Here is a 20,594-nt window from a genome sequence, read left to right as displayed (position 1 = left end):
TCTGCCCTCTCCCTTACTCTATTTCTTCTGTCTTTTTCCTGACCATTTTATTCTCCTGCTTAAAATCCTCCAGTGGCAACTCAGGACCCAGAGACTGAGTCCAAACATCTTAGCATGACACACAGACTTCATGTGATCTAGCCCCTGTCCACAGCTCAGCTTTCTCCAGCATTCTGTAACTCCTAGACATGACCAAGGTGTCATCAGCCACCAATTAGACCTTCTACTCACCTGTCTTATTATATTTAATTGTCACTAATTATCATCTTCTACTCCAACCTATTGTTACTTGATCTAAAGCAATGTTGCATCAATACCTAGAAGTGATCTAGATTTGTAAAGTCTTGGCAAAGACAGGAGACTTTCATTTTTCAACCTGTGTACAAGAAACACTGTCTGGCTCCAGATCAGCCATATCCTGTCTACATGCAACACCTCCCTATGGGTAAGAGGGACACCTCAAAAGGATCAGATCAGGTCTGCAAATTCTCCTTATCGTTCTCTGGAGCCCAACATTTTGCTTCATTGTCAAAAGGTCTGCATTTTGCTTTGGCTATAATGATGAAGTTCTTTTCCTTTTTTGTTTCATAACGTGTTCCCCACTATTGGCTGTCGTACCACAGGTTTCCAATTTTTAGCTTGTCCTCTGTGGTTTATTTGAAGCATTTAGGGGCCTTTTATTCTCTCTAACAAAGTAGTGCTTCTATAGTCCCATAAGCCAAGATGTCAGAGGTGGGAGAGTGCCTTGAACCTAGGGATGAACAGTTGCACACCCCACAGCCAGGAGCCACTGACGCAAGGCCCCAGACACTTTAACTTCAGGATCAACCGCATAGTCCTTTGAAAATGAGACACTGACTTCCCACCACCATCATCCCAAACTGTTAGAGCAGATGGTATTTATAACTACCTGTATTTCCTTGGGTTTAAAATTTGTTTTTGTACGTGCAATGCCCAGTCTTGGAGGAATTCTTCTCTCCCCTCCTTCATCCTGAGATGGTGTCTGGGTGAAGTAAAATCTCTATGGTGTTAGGAGACAAGACTGTGGTCCTCATGCTGCCCTGAATCTCTCCTGTATCTACTATCTGACTGCTGAAATTTGTGAGAGTTTACTCACCAGAGTCAAGGCCACATCATCGGTCTTGGCTAATCAAAGGCTTGGCTGTGACTGCCATCAAACCATAACTTGGGAGATGGCCCCTGAGCCTCTGATGGAGGGTCATTTGGTGCCTCACGTAAAGGGAATGCCCCCATCTGCTCCCACAATTATCTCTCCAGCATGAATCTTGACCTCTCATCCATACCTCCTTCGAGCACATATGGAACTTCAAGCTCCAGGGATTGAAGTGCAATCTAGGCCCCCTGCCTCAGCAACTCCTACATCCCTTCCAGGCAAGGTGGGAGCAGCTGGTGCTGACATTGGAGCTTCGACCCCCACCCTACCACATACTACCCAAAAATTCAATCTCAAAATATAAAGGGGCTGTTGAGGATATTTACCTCTGACATTCCTCCCCATCCATGGCATCCCATCAGATTCTCTCCCTTCTTCCCCCTTTCCTTGTATTCAAACATGTCCTTTCTTCTGGGCCATCCTTTCTCTAGGGAAATACACTTCAACTTGGTCTAGTCCTGATGGCACAAGGACTTGGTGGGGGGAAGTTAATCACACAGAAGGGAAAAATACAGTGGGAAATATTTTCCAAACTATTGTCCCCACTGCACATGTTGAAGAACCAGCCTAATTCCAGATTATTTTTCCCTACTGGTCTGTTTCTAGATTCAGACACATTCCAAAAGTCAGTTTCAGAGCATTCGTCTGCAAAGAACCAGGATGTCATTGTCTGCTATATTTGCCATATGCACATTGCTGGGGATATTGTGTGCATATTAAATTACATATTGTTGCCAGTGATAGATGGGCATGACATTTAAATATTTTGGTAAAATTCTTGTAAGTTTCGTTTCTTTTTTCTCTGTCTTCATTAGAAGTTGAACACCTGGAACATAGGAACTATTTGACCCTCTCCACTGGACATGATAATGTCTTCTAAGGAGTACAACATAGATACCCTTGCCCACCTGACTCTCCTCAGTAAACAGTACCCATTTTCTCATTTCCTCCTAAGCAAGTTCCTATGTGATAAGTCCCTACAACTCATCCCTGATAGCACAGTCACCCACACTTTGGAGAAATGTCTTTATTTTCTGGACATCAACATCATTACTTTTGACTAACTTCTCACCCAGCAATGACAGCTTCACTTCAAATACTGAAGAGACACTAGGTAAACATGTATTCTGTTTTGTGTGTGTTTTGTCTGTTTGTTGTATATGTGTGTGTGTATTAAGATTTATGTTATTTCTGCATTTTCCCACAACTCTAGAAAACCAGAGGAAGTTTTCATCTTTCCTTTTCTGGTGTGTTCCTAAAAGGATGCCATTCTTTTGCATAAAAGTTGACAGTAACTGGCAACTAGCAGCAAAGAAGTGAAGTCCAGCACTTGCCTTCAGTTCATTGGTGTCAGCCAGTCTGGCTTTGAGTTCAGTGTTCGATTCTCGACTCGCGCTCAGCTGCTTCTGCAGCCTCTCCACCTGCTTCTGCATCTTCCTGATGGTCAGATGGGCCTCATCCCTCTCTACCACCAAGGCCGTGCGCACCTGCTTCTCTTCTTCCAGCTGGGCTATTTTCTGCCGGAGAAGGTTCATGTGCAGTTCTTTACTCTCCAGTCTTTCTTTTTGAGTCTTTAGCTGGTTTGATACAAACAAGGATTTTTTTTTTAATAATTGAACAGTAGTAAATATAAATGAATTACCCAGATAATGTTGATCTTTATCTACACTTCAATAAGACTAATTTGTAAACCATCAAAAATGTCACTGGATTCCTTTTCCTGATCGTATTTTTGATTCATATCTTTTCCAAGAATTTTGTGGCTGCAAAGTATGAGACAAAAGAGCCATAGAAAATGGGCGGCGGAGCCGGCTTTCAACATCTGACTCTCTCCAACATTATGGGCATCATAATAAAAATGTGAAATTACTTTTAAAACTACTAAAATGGGCTTATCAAGGGCAGAATATAATAAGAGAGAGAGAGAGAGAGACAAATCCTCTCCAACATCTCATGGCCACAATACCTGCACTGGTGTTTTCTGCAACAAGATAGGATACAAATGAATACCACAAGCCCAGCCTGGCTAATTTCAATCCCTCAGGACCGGACCGAGTGGCCTCCAACATGAGAATTGATTTTTTTTTTAAGTAAGATATACCAAAGAGATGTTCAAGAAGAAGTTTTGTTTATCCATTTAAAGTATCCGAAATAAAAGATGCTTCAAGAAGATTCATTGGTGTCTTTGTTATATGCCTGTTCTATAAGATCCACAAACCAAGCAGAGAACAGGTCCTCAAATATCACTTATCATTGGCAATCAAACTTGATGAAGAAAATTAAAATGATTTTTATGACCGGGCATCGTGGCTCACGCCTGTACTCCTAGCAGAAGGAGGGCTGAGGCAGAAGGAGCTCTTGAACCCAGGCATTAAAGACCAGCCTGGACAACAAAGCAAAACCTTGTCTCTACAAAAATTCAAAAATTAGCTGGGTGTGATGACATATGCCTATTGTCCCAGCTACTCAGGAGGCTGAGGAAGGAGGATTACTTGACCCAGGAGTTTGAGGCTACAGTGAGCTGTGATTGTGCCACTGCACTCTAGCTCTTGGTGACAGAGTAAGACCTCAACTCAAATAATAATAATAATAATAATTTTTATGAAACAACTATAGACTCTAAGAGAAAAAAAAAATCTTCCTGTGCTCCACATGTCACAATTAGTGAGTGGAATATTAAGTACAGAAGCTACATGTTATAAACATTAGGAATCAAAATAATGTAGAATGATCAAATGTTCGAGTTGAAGACCATCCCATTTTTCCTAATTATCTGCTCTGCATTTGTAAAGTGTTTAAAAAGTGGGAAGGACTTCCTGAAATGCTGCTTGAAGTAGCTTGCCTAACAATGGCAGCAGTGTTCATGCCCAGACCACTTGTGAACAAGGCTCTTTTAATATTTCTCTTACCAAACTCTCTTTCTTGAGCTTCTTCATGTCAAATCCCACTCAGTGGCAAAAGTACGCTGGCAAATTCTGCACATTAGTAATTTTAATAATTATGTCATTCTTAAGAAGGAATGGTGTTGGATATTGAGAAAAATAATCAATTATCTGAGGAGAACTTTGGAAAGAATGGTAGCTCAATTTAATGTCTCTGATGGTAATAGGGTTTGTCTGCTTTTATAAGATATTTCTCAAGATATGACAAATGAAGAAAAGGACAAATGTGAATAGAGCACTTTCTTTGAGCCAAGAGTTCAAAAATGTTAGTTATTAAAAACTAACAACCCCCTGGGGTAGCTATCATCCTCATCTTAGCTATCAGAAAACAGAGACAGAGAGGTATATAATTTGTTCAAGGTCACACATCTTGATGAGCCCAATTGGGAACCCAGATGTGACTCATTACACAGCCTCTGCACTCGAATTCTACCATAGAAGTTTTTCCCAAGAACTATTAAAAGAACACATCTGTGTTTTCCTATTTCTTTCCCCAATACTGACAATTATATAACTAATAATTATATTCACCCATTCATTCATTGATTTAGTCTAAACTGTTTCTAACTCTTCCTTTGAGTGAGTCAAAAGTAAGCCCTTCTTACTCTACTTTCTAGTGCAATAGGGCTTATAAATGCAGAGACTGCTGGTTCTCCTCTTCTCCAAAAGTAATAGAAACTGAGTTTTTTCTAGCTAGGCAAATAACTACTCAGAGTTAAGGCTACGTTTGCAAGCCTCCCTTGCAGCTAAGTTTGACCATTACGATATATTCTGGCCATATGGTATAAACACAAGGTCACGTAACAAATTCTGGGCACCTTTTCCAAAAGATACCTCCTACACGTTCTTTTGTTGCCCCTCTTCCTCACCCCTGTCTTCTCTTAGACATAGATATCCTGCCTGGAGCATAGATATCATGGTTCTAGGCTCCATTTGAACCTAGGAGTATAAAGTCCACCTGAGGGATGGAAAATGAATCAGCTGAAATGAGCCTCATTCCTTGAAGATATTACAGAGAAAAATTGCCACACCAGCTCTAAGTTGCCTATCTCCAGGAATTTGTGTGAGAGAAGAAAGAAAAACACTTCTGGGGGTTTTTTTTGAAGGGGGAGGGGGCCTTATTACTCACAGTGAAGCCTATCTTGGGTAAAAGGTACACTAACCAACTCTTCAGACTTGAAATCAAGCCTCCAATTCTAAATACATACTTTTGTGTTTCCTAGTCACATTGGTAAGTATGGTGGGGGTAAATTATTTGTCAATACTTGAGTTTTTCAGAAATTCTTTCTCCCAACAATAGCAAGTTTCAGTATCCCCTACCTTTCTCTGCAAATTGTGTGCGATGGTCTTGTTTTCAATGACTGCATTGCTCTCTAGACGGACCAGCTGCTCCGCACGAGCCAAAACTACATCCAGGCGCATGTCAAAGCCAAGTTCGGCAGCCATCTGGTCCAATTTCATTTTCTCTGAAAGTTGATCCAGAAACTTAAGATACTAAACCCAAGAACAAAAATAAAATGGGACACAAAAGTAAAAGTGAATGAGTGATCTCACAGAACCTACCTCTTTCTCCCAAGCTCACAGGTAATTTTCTTTAAACCCAGCATAGAGCCCGGACTCTGGCCCCCATATTTGTTGATAAATTCCTGAATCACGCTGCCACTTCCCTGCCATGTACCTTGTCCAAAGACTCTTGACTCTTAGCCCTGCCATATGGCAAATTTGATGATGCTCCTGAGTACAACCTCACCTTTCTGCTTTGGTTGCTGCAACCATGCCCCTCCCAGGCTAATCCAGTCCCTGGAATCCACCCATCCATGGACCTTCCTTGGGAATTTTTCCCACCTAACTAGACTCTGGCCTCAAAGGTGGAAACTGACAACTTAACCAGTTGCCACTCTATTCTTCTTGGACTCTACAGGTCACTCCAATCTCAAAGCTCTCCATACAAACAAAATTGGAACAATATTTTGGTGGGGTTTCGTTGTTGTTGTTGTTGTTGTTGTTTAGTTAAAATGCTTCAGAAAATGTCTTTAAAAGTGTTTAGTGCCTCAAAGTTAAACAAAAAACACCCTAAAGAAGAGCTGTATGAAGCAAGTCAAGGTTCACATTTTAACAGGCGAAAGTTACAAAACTATTTAAAGGTCTTCCTCCACTTGGGTTCTGTGGCTTATCTGGCACGTCCACACATGGCATAATGCTTACTAAGTGCTTGCTGGATGAGTAAATCAATCGATGTGCTTCCTATATTGTAATTTCATGGTTTGGGTTCTATCTTTGACAGTTTATTCTGATTGCAATAGCTTCTCATCCATCTGGCATTTTCAGGCAATTAAATGTTTAAATAAGTATAATTTCCTGCCAGCCAAAGCATACCAGCTTAAAGCCCAGATGATCCATATTTTAATAATCAGGATGAAATTATTAGTATGTATATACTTTCCAATTTTGTTAAATAGCATACATATAAATACAGTTTTATCTCTTTTTTATGTCACTGCCATTGCAAAGATCACTTAGTGTATTGTGCTACACCACCATGGGTTACTTTTGTTTCTGTATCATCAGATTTATCTTAATGCTGTATCAGCTCTCCCTTTGGAATGTTTAATTTCTAATCTGCGTGTATGAAAGTGACCAAACAGCTATTGCTTCTATTTTATGTAAAATGGAGTCAGCACCTTGGATGTGAAGTTATGAAAGTCTCTTTTTTTTCTATTTCTATATATGACCCATCCACTTAACATGCCAGGACTACACCAGGGAATTGTGGGAACTGAGACAAGATCAAGCCAAGAACCCACAGAGGAAGTGCCCGTTTCAAGGATCTTGGCTATATCTCAGAAGATGGAGGTTATCAGCAATATTTAACTTCATAGAAGTGAAGGATTACTATATATTTTGTTCATTTAAATCCCAGTTTAGCATAAATAAGAAACTGAGCATTCCACTCTCTTTCATGTCAACCTCAATGACCTGCATTTAGCATTTAAACTCTGTGCAACTTTGCATTTCAAGTTTACATGATATGATTTCCATTAGGATGTGAATGTCATACACAGTTATCCATGGAAAATTCACCAAACACAGCATTAACTGACATAATTTGCTTTTATAACTGAGAGTTATTTGGACATAATTTCAATTAAAATTAACGATTCATTTATATCAAGGGAAGGGAAAAGATACCACTCTACCTGAAATTCTTGCCTTTGATATATTTCTTCTACAATTTAAATGATGTGTATTGACTCTCTAAGCCCTGGAGAAATACAAAAGAAAAGGTTTCCCTGGCCTCTGGAAGCTTGGAATATTTGCAGAAGAAAAAAATTTTAAAACAATCCTGTAAGGGTAAAAAGTGCAGTGAGAGGGGCAGGAACATGCTATCTGGGGAGCATGAGGAAGGAGACCGAGTCTCTTAGGACACACTGCCAGAGGAAGTGATATTTGAAGAGATCGTTGTTACCAGGTGAAGATGGTGAGGAGGACATTCTCTCGGTGAGAACAGCTGTAGGCAACATGGAAGACCAGGTGAGTGTTTTTACAAATTTGAATATGGAAGTCTTCAGGCTCAGCAATCACTCACCACAGCCCCCACCAGGGTCCTGCTGGTCCCAGAAGGCTTCTGAGTTTGCCCTGTTGGCAGGAGAGACTGCAGGGGAGGGGGAAGACAGAGAGGACAACTGACCAGTTCATGGGAATGCAAGGCTTGGAAAAAGAAGTCTGCACCTGATCCTGAGAGTCACGGGCCAGTTTCAAAATGGAGTAAGAAAAGATGAAGTTCAAGATGGAGTAAGAGAAGATGAAGCATGCTTTGTATTAAGACCTCTCTGGCAGCAGTGGTGAGAGTAAATCTGAGGTGTGGCAGCCAGGGCAAGGTGCTCAGTTAGAAGGCTGTTTGCCTAGACTATGTAATTGAGCATAAGAGAAGCCAAAGTGCTGCAGCTGGAGAAAGAGATGGAGAGAAGGATTGGAGATCTGGTAAGGAGACAGGACTTACAGTGCTTAGGAACTGACTGAGAAGAGGAAAGTGTTGAAGATGGCTTGGGCAAGTGGGGGCAAAAGACCGCTATTTTTTCTTCTTCCGTTTTTATTTTAGATTCAGGGGGTACACATGCATGTTTGATTCATGGATGTATTGTGTAGTGGTGGGGATTGGATCTCAGGTGGCCCAATCCCAGATGGTGAACACTGTGCCCCATAGGTAATTTCTAAACCCTGGTCTCCTTTCCCACCTGCCACATTTTTGGTGTCCCCAGTGTCTATTATTTCCATCTTTGTGACCATGTAGCTCCTGCAGATGAGTGAGAACATTTGGTGTTTGGTTTTCTGTGTCTCAGTCAGTTCACTTAGGATAATGATCTCCAGCTCCATCCATGTGACTGCCATTATGAAAGCAGGAGAGGGGAGACTCTGTGAAGAGGTTATTTCCATTTTGTATATATTTAGGTGTTCAAAGACCATCTAGGTGGAGCTGACCAGCAGGCTGTTAGATTGCTGCCAATTTACATTGCTATACTCAGGTACAATACTTCTTTTCAAAATCAAACTTTCGGCGGGGCTCGGTGGCTCAGCCTGTAATCCCAGCACAAGTGAATTGGCTGAGCCCGCAAGTTTGAGACCAGTCCAGGCTTGGTGAGACCTCATCTCTACAGTAAACTTAAAAAATTAACCGGGCATGATAGCACACACTTGTATTTATGGCTACTTGGAAGGCTGAGGCGGAAGGATCACCTGAGCCCAGCAGATCGACCGTAAGTGTGCCACTGCCCTCCAGCCTGTGTGACAGAGTGAGACTCCAACTCAAAAAAAAAATCTAATTTTCAACCAACACACCTCTTCAGATACCTAATAGCATAAACTCCCTTCACCCTCCCATAGTTCTCAAATCTGTCCCCTATCTTCATTCACAGAAGCATGACTTGGTTCAGATCCTTTATTGTCTTCCAAAGTGGACTATTCTAAGAATCCCCTGACTAAATTCCCTACCTCTCTCTCTAGACCAAGCATGTCCAACCCACAGCCCATGGGCCATGTGCAGCCCAGGACAGCTAGTAATGTGGCCCAACAAAATCTTTTAATATCATGTTTTTTAGCATTTATTTTCTTTGTGACCCCGTGATAGTTCTATTTTTGAAGTTCACAATCACACCTTATCCATGACATGGCTTTTAGGCAGCGCATACATTTGTGAGCAGCTGTTTTCAGTTATGAAGCACACAAAAAGCAAAATTCAAGCAAACATTGCTGATGAGCACCTTGAGAACTCATTAAGAATTATGACCACTTTCATCCAACCAGACATTGATAGATTAATTTTACAAAAACAAAAATCAAATTTCCCACTAGTTTTATATAGTTCTCATTTTCTAAACTTTTTTTTTTTTTTTAAGTTGGAGTCTCACTCCATCGCCCAGACTGAAGTGCTGGGCTCCGGCAATCCTTCCACCTCAGCCTTCCAAGTAGCTGGAATTACAGGCACATGCTACTATACCTGGCTAATTTTTTGTTGTTGTTGATTTATTATAAAGACAAGGTCTCGCCAAGTTTCCGAGGTGGGTCTCGAAACTGCGGGCTCAGGCAATCCACTCACCTCAGTCTCCCAAAGTGCGGGATTACAGTCTGAGCCACTGAGTCCAGCTTAAACTTTAAATAAAAAATATTTTTGAGAAAGAAGTCTTGCTGGGTGCAGTGGCTCATATCTGTAATCCCAGCACTTTGGGAGGCCAAAGCAAGAAAATTGCCTATGTCCAGGGGTTCAAGACCAACCTGGGCAAATTGGCGAAACCGCATCTCTTCAATAAATCAAAAAATTAGCCAGGCATGATGGTGCATGCCTGCAGTTCTAGTTCCTTGGGAGGCTGAGGTGGAAGGATTACCTAAACCCAGCAGGTTGAGGCTGTGGTGACCGTGAGCTTACAACTGCACACCAGCCTGGGTGACAGAGTGAGACTCTGACTCACAAAAAAAAAGGAAGAAGAAGAAGTCTTATTCTGTATATACACTAACCATTTTTGTATAATTTATGTGTGGCCCAAAGCAATTCCTCATTACTCAGTGTGGCCCAGGGAAGCCAAAAGATTGAACCCCCCCCCAGATACTCTGAACCAGTCTGCCGTGAGCCAAAGCCTTCTTTCACTCAAAACCTTTTCTGCCTTCCCCTTACCCATACAGTGAAGCCTGAGTCATTAGCCTGACTATCACGATTGTTCCTCAGTTATTACCTTCCCCTGGTGCCATCTCATGCCTCTGACCCCACCAAAACTCCTGTTCCAGGCTCCCTGAACCACCTCATTCGTTTCCTCAGTCATCCTCTCACAACTCCATTCCTTTTTTGTTCCTGTTGTTCCCTTCTGTCTCAGATTTCTTCCCATCTCTTCTGCCTGACAAATTCCTTGTAGTTCTTTAGGGCTCTGCTCACATGTCACCTCTTCTATGAAGACCACTCATTTCCTCACATAGGAATAGGGAAAGAAGGCATTGGCCCTTTTTCTGAGATCCTGTCAAATTGTGTTCCTCTCTCCATGACAGCACTAATTGTACTGTTGCACCCTGATCTGCCTGTCTCACCTGCTAAACTATGAACTTCCACAGACATTGATTGTGCATCTTCACCATATCCAACCTCAATGTAGCCATGTGCTTCCTTAGTTACTTTTTAGGTACTGAAGAATGAATGTGAATGAGTTTCTTGAATATAGATGCTTTAACCTGAGAGTCCTTTCCATGCCAAATTCTGCACCATGGCTCTTGATCCCTTTACCTCCCTTTTCCTCCCTGCCCTCCCTCCTATGGACTCTTTCAGTCCATAGACACCTCTCCATTCCTCCAACAAAATCTTTCTTCAATCCTGTGTTGAACAACTACTGCCTCTTGTCTCTTTTCTCTTTGGTCACCAGATGTCTCAGTGTCCCACTCATAAGTCTCTCCCCCTCCCCTTTCTAGTCTCCCCTCAGCCCACAGCAAACTGGCTTTCATTCCCCACCACTCTAGCACCACTGCCTCTCAGAGGTCCCCAACCATCTCCCCACACTCAGGTTCGCAGCGGGCAGCCTCTCTTTCCATTCAGCTCTCGTCTCCTGTTGGGTTACCAACACCATTGTTTCTGAGACCCCCCCCCACCCCCACTGCAATCTCCGTTCCACTGTGACATCACATGATCCTTCTAAAACATTGCAACACTTACAATCATTTACCACACTTCATATTCTACAGAGTGATGACTACTCCACTGTTTCATCCAGGCCATTCTCTCTTGCCACAGTCTTACCAAAAATGCCATGTTCTAGTCACACAGGATTAACCACTTTGCATTCTCTGAATACATATACTATGCACCTGCAAGATTTCATGCCTTTGTTCAAACCATTGACCCTATAGAATCTGCCCCTTCTCTCCACTATCATCTTACTTATCCTTCAAAGATGAACTTAATTATCTCCTCCTCTGGAAAATTTTCCTTTTATCCGAAAGCTCCTACAGGACTTTATTAATTCAATATGGCTATTATATAACACATACAGCCTTGGAGTACTATAAATCTGAATATCTGTCTCCCACATTGAGTTATGAGTCTTTTAAGATCAGGAACTATGAATTATTTATAGTTTAGCCCCTCAAACCTCCAGGGTCTCATATACAATAGGCACAATACAATGCATAATACAATAAATACTTGGGTTTAATTGAATTAATTTGAATCAAGGGCACTCCAAACAATAGAAAGAGACTTATTCTCCCTTGAAATTTATTCATGACCTTGAAATTCACTCATGATCTAACTACTGTAAAATTCAGAATGTTTTCGGGTAAACATTTTAAACTGCAATTGATGCTTCTATCCAGAGACACACCCTCAGGTTATTACTTTTTGTTTCTCCAAATTCAAGTTGTCTAGCAAAACATCTCCAGAAACCAGCTCTCCCTCCAGGTATGTGAGCTGACCCTGAAGGGTCTCCAACTTGTTCTCTGCTTTCTGGGCTCTCTGGAGAGCTTTCTGGTGAAACCCAGACTCCTTTTCCAACTGTTCAACAAGCTCCGATATTTGGGCTTCAAGCTGGGAGACCATCTGGAAACAAAGAAACAGAACGAGGACAAGTTTTGTTTTAGATGCACCAAAGTGTTCATATCTAGTGCTCAGCCTAGGCAACATAACTATTTATGACAGCAACTTCCGAATTATTTGTGAACATTAAATTTTAAAATATGTAATTAACAGCTGATTTGTCTCTGTTTAAAAAATCTACATTTGTTATCTAATAAAATATTTTGGTATTTTTTTATTTTTATGTCATTCCTTCAACAGGTTAATGATAAATATTTATGGATTGCATTTACTTAGCTACAAAACTGTTGTTAACTTAGGAGTTTCAAAGCTTAGCTAGAATAAGAGTTAAAACAAAAAGTACTTTTCTTTTATTTTGAGTCGGGATTTTACTCTGTTGCCCAGACTTGAGTATAGTGGCATGATCATGGCTCAATGCAGCCTTGAACTCCTGGACTCAGGGCAATCCTTCTGCCTCAACCTCCCAAGTAGCTGGGACTACAGGCATGCCACCATACCCAGTTAATTTCTTTTCTCTGAGATGAAATCTCGCTATGTTGCCCAGGTTCCTAGGCTAGAGCAATCCTCCTGCCTCAGTCTCCCAAGGTGCTGGGATTACAGGTATGAGACACTGTGCCTGGCCTCAAAAAGTACTTTTAATATCTACAAAAGAGTCATTCTCCAGAGAAACTCTTTTTTTTTTTTTTTTTTTTTGAGTTGGAGTCTCACTCTGTCACCCAGACTGGAGTGCAGTGGCCCCGACCACTGCAGCTTCAACCTGCTGGGCTCCAACGATCCTTCCGCCTCAGCCTTCCAAGTAGGCGGAACTACAGGCACATGTTACTACACCCGGCTAATTTTTTGATTAATTGTAGAGATGAGGTCTCGCTGCCCAAGTGGGTCTCGAACCCGCGGGCTCAGGCAATCCACTCACCTCAGTCTCCCAAGGGTGCGGGATTACAGGCTGAGCCACTGAGCCTGGCTCAGAGAAACTCTTAATTAAAGGTTAGCCAATGAGTTAATCTTGATGAATAACCTGAGGCATGATGAGAAATGCAAGCATAGAAATACGTTTTTTCAAACTTTTTTCAACTTTCTGTTGAGTATTGGTTGCTCATGCCCTAAACTCCAGTGGTACTGACACTACACTGCATGGTTGTATAGTCATTTTAGTATTAGAGAGGTCAAAAATCTCTTTAATATGATAACTCTATATTAGGTTATTGGCAACATACAAGAGGGTCGAGGGATCTGAACACTCTTTCCTCTATAGCATGAAGTCATTACCCCTCATTTCAGTTCCTTGAAGCTCTCCACAGACCCCGATTTGCCCCGGCTCCCATCCTTCCCAAGAGCTCCTCTCCTTGTCCTGACTGTCCCCTTAAATCAAGAGCCTAAGTTTACCAAAGAGCTCAGGTATACTTTCAAAATACTCAAACTGACTTACTGAATCCAGTTTCATAAGACGTTGAATTCATTAAAACCACCAAGTCTGGAGGTGATAAATTTGTTTTCTTTTGATGATTTATTTTGGAAGAGAAAAGGAAAAATGTAGTAGATATCACATCTTGGCTGGTTCAAAACTTTTACAGTCTAAATTTGAAAAAAGAAAGCAACTTCTGCTTGCCTATCTGTAAACAATCATGCTTAAAGGCAAAAGGACATTCAAATTGTCTTCAAATTTTTTGAAAGGCTATTGTATGGACACAAAATTAAATGTGTTCAGAGTTACCCTCAGAGCTCAGATCAAGGACCAATATGTATAACTCAGTGACGGCATTCTATATCTATGAAAGGGAAAAATTTCCCAAGTTCCTATGATTATAAAGTAATGCATGCTCATTATAAAATATTCTTTAAGGACAAAAACGTATAAATAAACAAAAAATAATCCCCCATGATCCCGACCCTCATGGGAGTTTGGAAGAAGTTGATTATGAGAAAACTGAATATGGTAACCCTATCTAGAGTCAAACAGATTTTGATATCTCACATGCTAAAATGATAATATCACTATATAACTATGTAGTATAGAGTCAAGGATGGTTTTGAGGGATTCCTCAGTGGAGGAAGAAACCACATCATACTATAAGAAAGAGATTGGCAGTAACCGCAATCTGCCCGGGGAAGTGGGGGGGGGTGGACACATAACATCAATAAGAGTACCTGACCTCAAACCAGGTGAAGTGGGGACCAAAAGGAGGCCCAAACTTTACCTGTACGATGACCACTTGTATACCTAATCCTGAATTGTACCCCATATCTTTAAAATAAAGAAATAAGCAAACAAATAAGAAATTGCAGATGCAGTGGAAATAGCAAGAGAACTGGAGTTAGAAGTTAGAAGCAGAGCCTGGAGATGAGACTGAATTGCTTCAATCTTGTGATCAAACTGTAATGGATGAAAAGTAGCTTCTTATGGAAGAGCAAAGAAGGTGGCATTTTGAGATAGAAACTACTCCTGGTAAAGATGCTGTGAATGTTGTTGAAATGACAACACGGATTTAGAATATTCCATAAACTGAGTTGATAAAGCAACTCAAGTTGATTTGAGAAGATTGACTCCAATTTTGAAAGAAGTTCTACTGTGGGTAAGATGCTATCAAACAGCATTGCATGCTACAGAGAAGTCTCTGGTAAAAGGAAGAGTCAACAATGTAGCCAACTTCATTGTTGCCTTATTTTAAGAAATTGTCACAGCCACCCCAATGTGCAGTAACCACCACCCTGATCAGTTAGCAGCCATCCATGTTGAGGCAAAACCCTCACAAAAGCCTCAGATGATTGCTAGCATTTTTTAGCAATAAAGCATTTTTTTATTAAGATGTACACTTTTTTTAAGGACATAGTGATACTGCACACTTAATAGATGGCCCTGGGAAACCAAAAAATGTATGTGACCCACTTTATTGTGCTATTTTCAGGGTCTCACTGTTTCACCCAGGCTAGAGTCCCATGGCACAATCACAACTCACTGCAGCCTTGACCTTCTGGGCTCAGGTGATCCTTCCGCCTCAGCCTTTCAAGTAGCTGGGACTACAAACATGTGCCACCACACCCAGCTTGTGCTGTTTTCTTTATTGTGGTGGTCTAGAACCAAAACTGAAATGTCTCCAACGTATGCCTGTGTTTATTAAGAGTGTGGCAGCACGAATTGAAGTGTAATATGAGGAAGGTTACACTACATGAGCTCTAGACTCTCCAATCCTGCACTTCCAAGGCTCTCAAGAGTCCAGTCCTATAATTCAATGCGTTCTATACTTCTGTGGGTGCTTGAAATCAGATATTCAGTGGTAAGCTACTCTGAGTCACATCTAAGAAATTGTATTTCTCAAGGACATTTTTAATGTCATCACAGAACATGAGGCTCTGAGAAAACTCATTTCATATTTCACACATGTACTATGTACCAACAAAAAATATACTTACTAGTAATAGATCTGACCTTAGTGCAAGAGACATGGTGACTTGTCTTAGTACAAATACAAAGTAATCTACAGAAAAATGGCCGTGAAACCATGTTCACAAGATGCTGCCTCTCAGGGAACTGATTCATATTACTCAAAATACAACACATGTTTCTGTGTAACGGTAGATGTGATTCTGACTTCAAGCAGAAAGTGAGTTTTTCCACCTGAAGAGCCTTCGACACCTCCTAGTAAAGAGAATGAAACCAAAAAAGGAAATGAGCGCAGTAAAGTTCAAGTGACAAGAGGGAGAGCTGTGTGACCACTTAGCTCTAGACAGCACACCACAGATCTTGCTAGGAGAAAGCAAAACCTTCCATAGAATTCAACCAGTAAGGTCTCCATTCTGAAGATGACACCCTGCATAGCTGCATTAAGTTAGGCTAAGAGGGTGATGACCCTGAAAGAAGAAGCAGACATCTGCTGTAGACCAGAGTGTGGAACGGGAGCTTTAGAGTTAGAGCCCTGGTTTCAGGCTTCCCTGTACCATCTAACAGCTTGTTAACTGAAGTGAGTCATTCACCTCTGAAACTCATAGATTTTGCTATGATGAATTAAGTGAACTGATTTAGATAATGTAAGCAGCACGATTTTTCACACTCTATCGAAAGCCAACACATTGCATCCATTTTTTACATCAGGATTACTGCTCCAGTGTACAGGTCTAGTCAATCATATACCCTTGCGTTAAAGAACTAAAGAAGCCCTGCTGGATGCAATGGCTCATGCCTGTAATCCCAACACTTTGGGAATTGGAAGCAAGAGGACTGCCTGAGCCCAGGGGTTGGAGACCAGCCTGGGCAACTTGACAAGAACTCTCTAGAGTAAAATTTAAAAATTAGACAGGCATGGTGGTGCACACCTGTAGTTCCAGTTACTCAGGAGGCTGAGGCAGAAGGCTTGCCTAAACACAGCAGGTCAAGGCTGCAGTGGCCTTGATCATGACACTCTGTCTCTGTTTTCCAGACTGGATTATAGAGTGAGACTTTGACTCAAAAAAAAAAAAAGGAAAGAAAGAAGGAAGGGAGAGAGGGAGAGAGGAATAATCCCTTCAGGAATTGACTCATGTTTCTCCAACTATTTTCACCTATAGGGTTCTTTTTTTTTTTTAACTAGAAGACTTTCTAGAAGGGATAAATAAGGAACAAATATGTTTGGATCAAAGGTGAGAAGGTTCTTCTAGCATCTTCACTTTGGTAGACCCAGGGTGCTCCATGGAACCTTGAGACTGGACATAGTATGACTTTTAAAATCACTAACATGTAGATGACTGAACTGTGCAGAATCCACCCACCCACCATGCCAGGATTCTGGTATCCAGAGAGGAGCAAACAGCTGAAAGCTTTCCTGTATTCTGTTGCATAACAGAACTTAGCTGTATAATGGGTGTCAGTGCAAATGAAACCAGTGGGTTTTTTCAGAGTTCAATGTATGTACATTGATTCAAATAAATTTACATTCCAGTCTGACTCAGTTCTTGGAAATATCCATTGCCAATGTCTAGGTGAACATATATCTACCACGAAAACTGTAAACTTTGTGTTGGTTTTCACACCCAAAATGCTAAAGATTAAAATTTTTCTCTTTTTTTTCCTTTCAGTATTACTTTCAACATATACAAGGGGGACCCAGAAAAATCTGAAATTGTCTTTTGGAGGGCAGACCCCTTGTGGCACAGGCTTTCTCTGCTAAATAAGTGTTCTAGGAACCCATCAGCATCAGTGTACCAACTAGCGTTGTTGTGAGAGCCTGCATTCAGCTTCAGTGAATTTTTTTAGGAGATTCTTTCAACACATTTGCCTATTTCATGACAGGTGATTTACAAGCACACCATACTGAGTGTCCAGCGGTTTTTTAACCAAAAATGGCATGACCATGATCCCATGCCCCACCCTCCCTATTTACCCAAACTCACCCTGAGTGACTTTTTGTTTGTTTGTTTCCCCAATGAAAAAAAGTCCTCAGAGGGAAACATTTTGCCAATGTGGAAACAAAAAACAGCAGAAGCACTAAAAGGCATCAGAATTTACCAGTTCAAAAACTGTTTTGAGCAGTGGAAAAAGCATCTCAATAGGTGTATTGCATCAAACAGAATTCTTTCAAAGTGACTGAAGTTTAAATATGTAAGAATAAATACACAATTTTTAATAAATAAATTCCAGGGTTTTTTGAGTGCCCCTCCCATACCTGATATTCTGTGGTACAAAATATGCCAGAGATGTCAACACTAGGGAGGTAGTGAGTGGAGGGTGGGGAAGGTTGTGGAATAAGGAATACATACCTCAATTCTTCAACAAAAAGGACACGAAAGTAAACTATACTTCAAGAAAAAGCAGCACAGATTTTTGGAAGTGAAGTCATAATGCCCTGAGAAAGTTCATTTACTTCCCAAGGATAAGGATTTGTTGATTTCACCAGAAAGACATTTTTGCCCTAAGATTAAATCAAATAGAAGCAAAAGAGCTCTCTGCACGAAGAAAGAGCCTCTTGGGTCACTTAAGGTCCTGTGCCTTTCAGACATAAACAACTCTTTTCCAATTATTCAAGCTATAATTTTCATTTAGGAAATATATCAAATAAGTTACCAGATACTAGAAGCTTGACATCAACTAAATCTTCCTTTCTTATCAGGATGTGGGGCCAATACTACTGACTGGCTAACCCTACCCCTCCTCCTTTGTTATATCATCTTTTGTTTGGGGTTGAATTGGATCCCCCAAAAGGAGCTATATTGAAACTCCCCAGTACCTCAGAATGTGATCTTATTTGAAAATTGGGTCTTTACAGTGGTAATAAAGTAAAAATGAGGTCATTAAGTGAGCCCTAATCCAATATGACTGGTGCCTTATAAGAGGAAAAATCAGCCAGGCGCAGTGGCTCACACCTGTAATCCCAGCACTCTAGGAGTCCAGGGCGGGAGGATCGCTTGAGCCAAGGAGTTCAAGACCAGCCTGGACAACATGGCAAAACCTCATCACTACAAAAAATATAAAAATTAGTCAGACGTGGTAGCATACGCCTATAGTACCTGCTACTTGGGAGGCTGAGATGGAAGGATCGCCTGAGCCCAGGAGGTTCGAAGCTGCAGTGAGCTGTGATCATGCCACTGCACTCCAGCCTGGTTGACAAAGACATCAAGTCAAAAAAAAAGGAAAAATTTGGACACAAACACAGCTATGTACAGGAGGAAGATGCTATGGAGACATGAGGAGGGCGCCATTCAAAAACCAAGGAATGCCTGAGGCTACCAGATGCCAGGAGTCAGGCATGGAACAGACACCACCTCACAGCCCTCAGAAGGAACCAGCCCTGCCAACACCTTGATTTGGGACTTCTGATCCCCAGAACTGTAGAAAAGCAATTTACTTTGTGTGAACCACTCAGCCTGTGGTATTTCTGTTACAGCAGCCCTAGAAAAACCAACACAACTAGAGAGGTCACTCCCCCAGAGGCCCTTTCAGCCAGGCGTGACCATGTAACATAATTCTGAACAAGGAAATGTCCAAAATAAAAGTCTGCTGGGGCTTCTGGGGAAACGATTGCTCCAGCAGATAGAAGAAGGATAAGAATTAAGAACAGATAGGGAAAATGACGATTGGGCTCTGAGATCAGAAAGGCGAAGAGGGCTGGCCAGGCACAGTGGCTCACACTTATAATCCCAGCACGTTGGGAGGCTGACGCTGGAGGACTGCTTGAGCCCAGGAGTTCACGACCAGTCTAGGCAACACAGCAAAACCTCATTTCTATAAAATATATATATATATCAAAAAATTAGCCAGGCATAGTGGTGCACACCTGTAGTCCCAGCTAATTGGGAGGCTGAGGTGGGAGGATTACTTGAACCCAAGAGGTCAAGGCTACAGTGAGCTGAGATTGTGCCACTGGACTCCAGCCTGGGCAACAGAGTAAGATCCCCCAACTTGAAAGGAAAGAAGGAAGGGAGGAAGGAGGGAGAGAGGGAGAGAGGGGAGGGAGGGTGTTGTAGGATACATCTCAGGTCCTTTACAGCATCCGGCTGGGTGCACACGGCTTCCACAGAACCTCCCTACTAGGAAACATCCCATGGAGGAAATGAAGCCTTAGGTGTGCCTAAAACAGAACAAAGAGTGTCTAGAGAGAGGTTTGAGAGCGTATACTAACTTGTCTTTTACTTAGGAAATGACATAGAAATTGGGCATGGTCACATCCTCTCTATACATAATCAATTTCCAACTAGATAATTAGCCAGTGACGAGATACCTAAAAGTACAGGGGGCAGGGGTGAATTTGCCTTAAAATTCTAAAATGGAATATGAAAATGTTGCCATTTTCTATCATTGCATAAGAAGCCATCATTTCATAACCACCTGCGATGGTGTCCTGAAATGTCAAGGCTAAATAACATCTAAATATCCATTTAAAATCCCCAGGAACCTGGCAGAATTCCTCTAAGACAGTGCTTTTCACCTGGGGCAATTTTGATCCCCCCCCCCAGGAATCATTCGGCAATGTCTGGAGACACCTGCGGTTATCACAAACTGGGGAGGGGGGTGCTACTGATAACTAGAGGGTAGGGACCAGGGACACTGCTGAACATCCCACAGTGCACAGGACGATCCCCCACAGCAAACGATTAGCAAGTCCAAAATGTCAATAGTGGTAAGGCTGAGAAACCTCGCTCTGAGATACAGTAAAGTTTTTTTAAAAGACTGAATACTGCCAGAAGCAGAAACACAAGGAACAAGTAGAAATGACTTTTTAAAAAAAAAAAAAGTGTGGGCAGTGTCCTGAATTCTACTGAGAATTGCAAATAAAGGAAAGAAAAAATGGAGAGCAAAGAAGTAAACAAGAGAAGTGCCGTTCAGTTTGTAGGAATCGGCATGCAGCGGAGAATTGGCCGGGCCAAGCCCGAACCCGCCGCTGGGCCTCTACATCGGTATTACTCAGTCGACTATGCGTGTAGCCATGGCAGCTGGCATGGGGGCGCA

The 20,594-nt window shown here is 41.7% G+C and overlaps 1 protein-coding gene across 1 annotated transcript in view; it reads right to left on the bottom strand.

Moving 5' to 3' along the window:
- Positions 1-20,594, bottom strand: part of CCDC170 (coiled-coil domain containing 170) — a 70,319-nt gene that overhangs the window by 20,330 nt on the left and 29,395 nt on the right. The window contains exons 6-8 of the mRNA XM_008064962.2: positions 11,984-12,184; positions 5,437-5,610; positions 2,509-2,751 (exon numbers count right to left, since the gene is read on the bottom strand). Of these exons, the coding sequence (XP_008063153.2) occupies positions 2,509-2,751; positions 5,437-5,610; positions 11,984-12,184 (618 nt within the window). The remainder of the gene's footprint in view (positions 1-2,508; positions 2,752-5,436; positions 5,611-11,983; positions 12,185-20,594) is intronic.

The sequence above is a fragment of the Carlito syrichta genome, unplaced genomic scaffold, assembly GCF_000164805.1.
Source record: "Carlito syrichta isolate Samal-C Ts95f unplaced genomic scaffold, Tarsius_syrichta-2.0.1 Scaffold308114, whole genome shotgun sequence".
NCBI lineage: Eukaryota > Metazoa > Chordata > Mammalia > Primates > Tarsiidae > Carlito > Carlito syrichta.
This window is presented reverse-complemented; position numbering and strand designations above follow the sequence as displayed.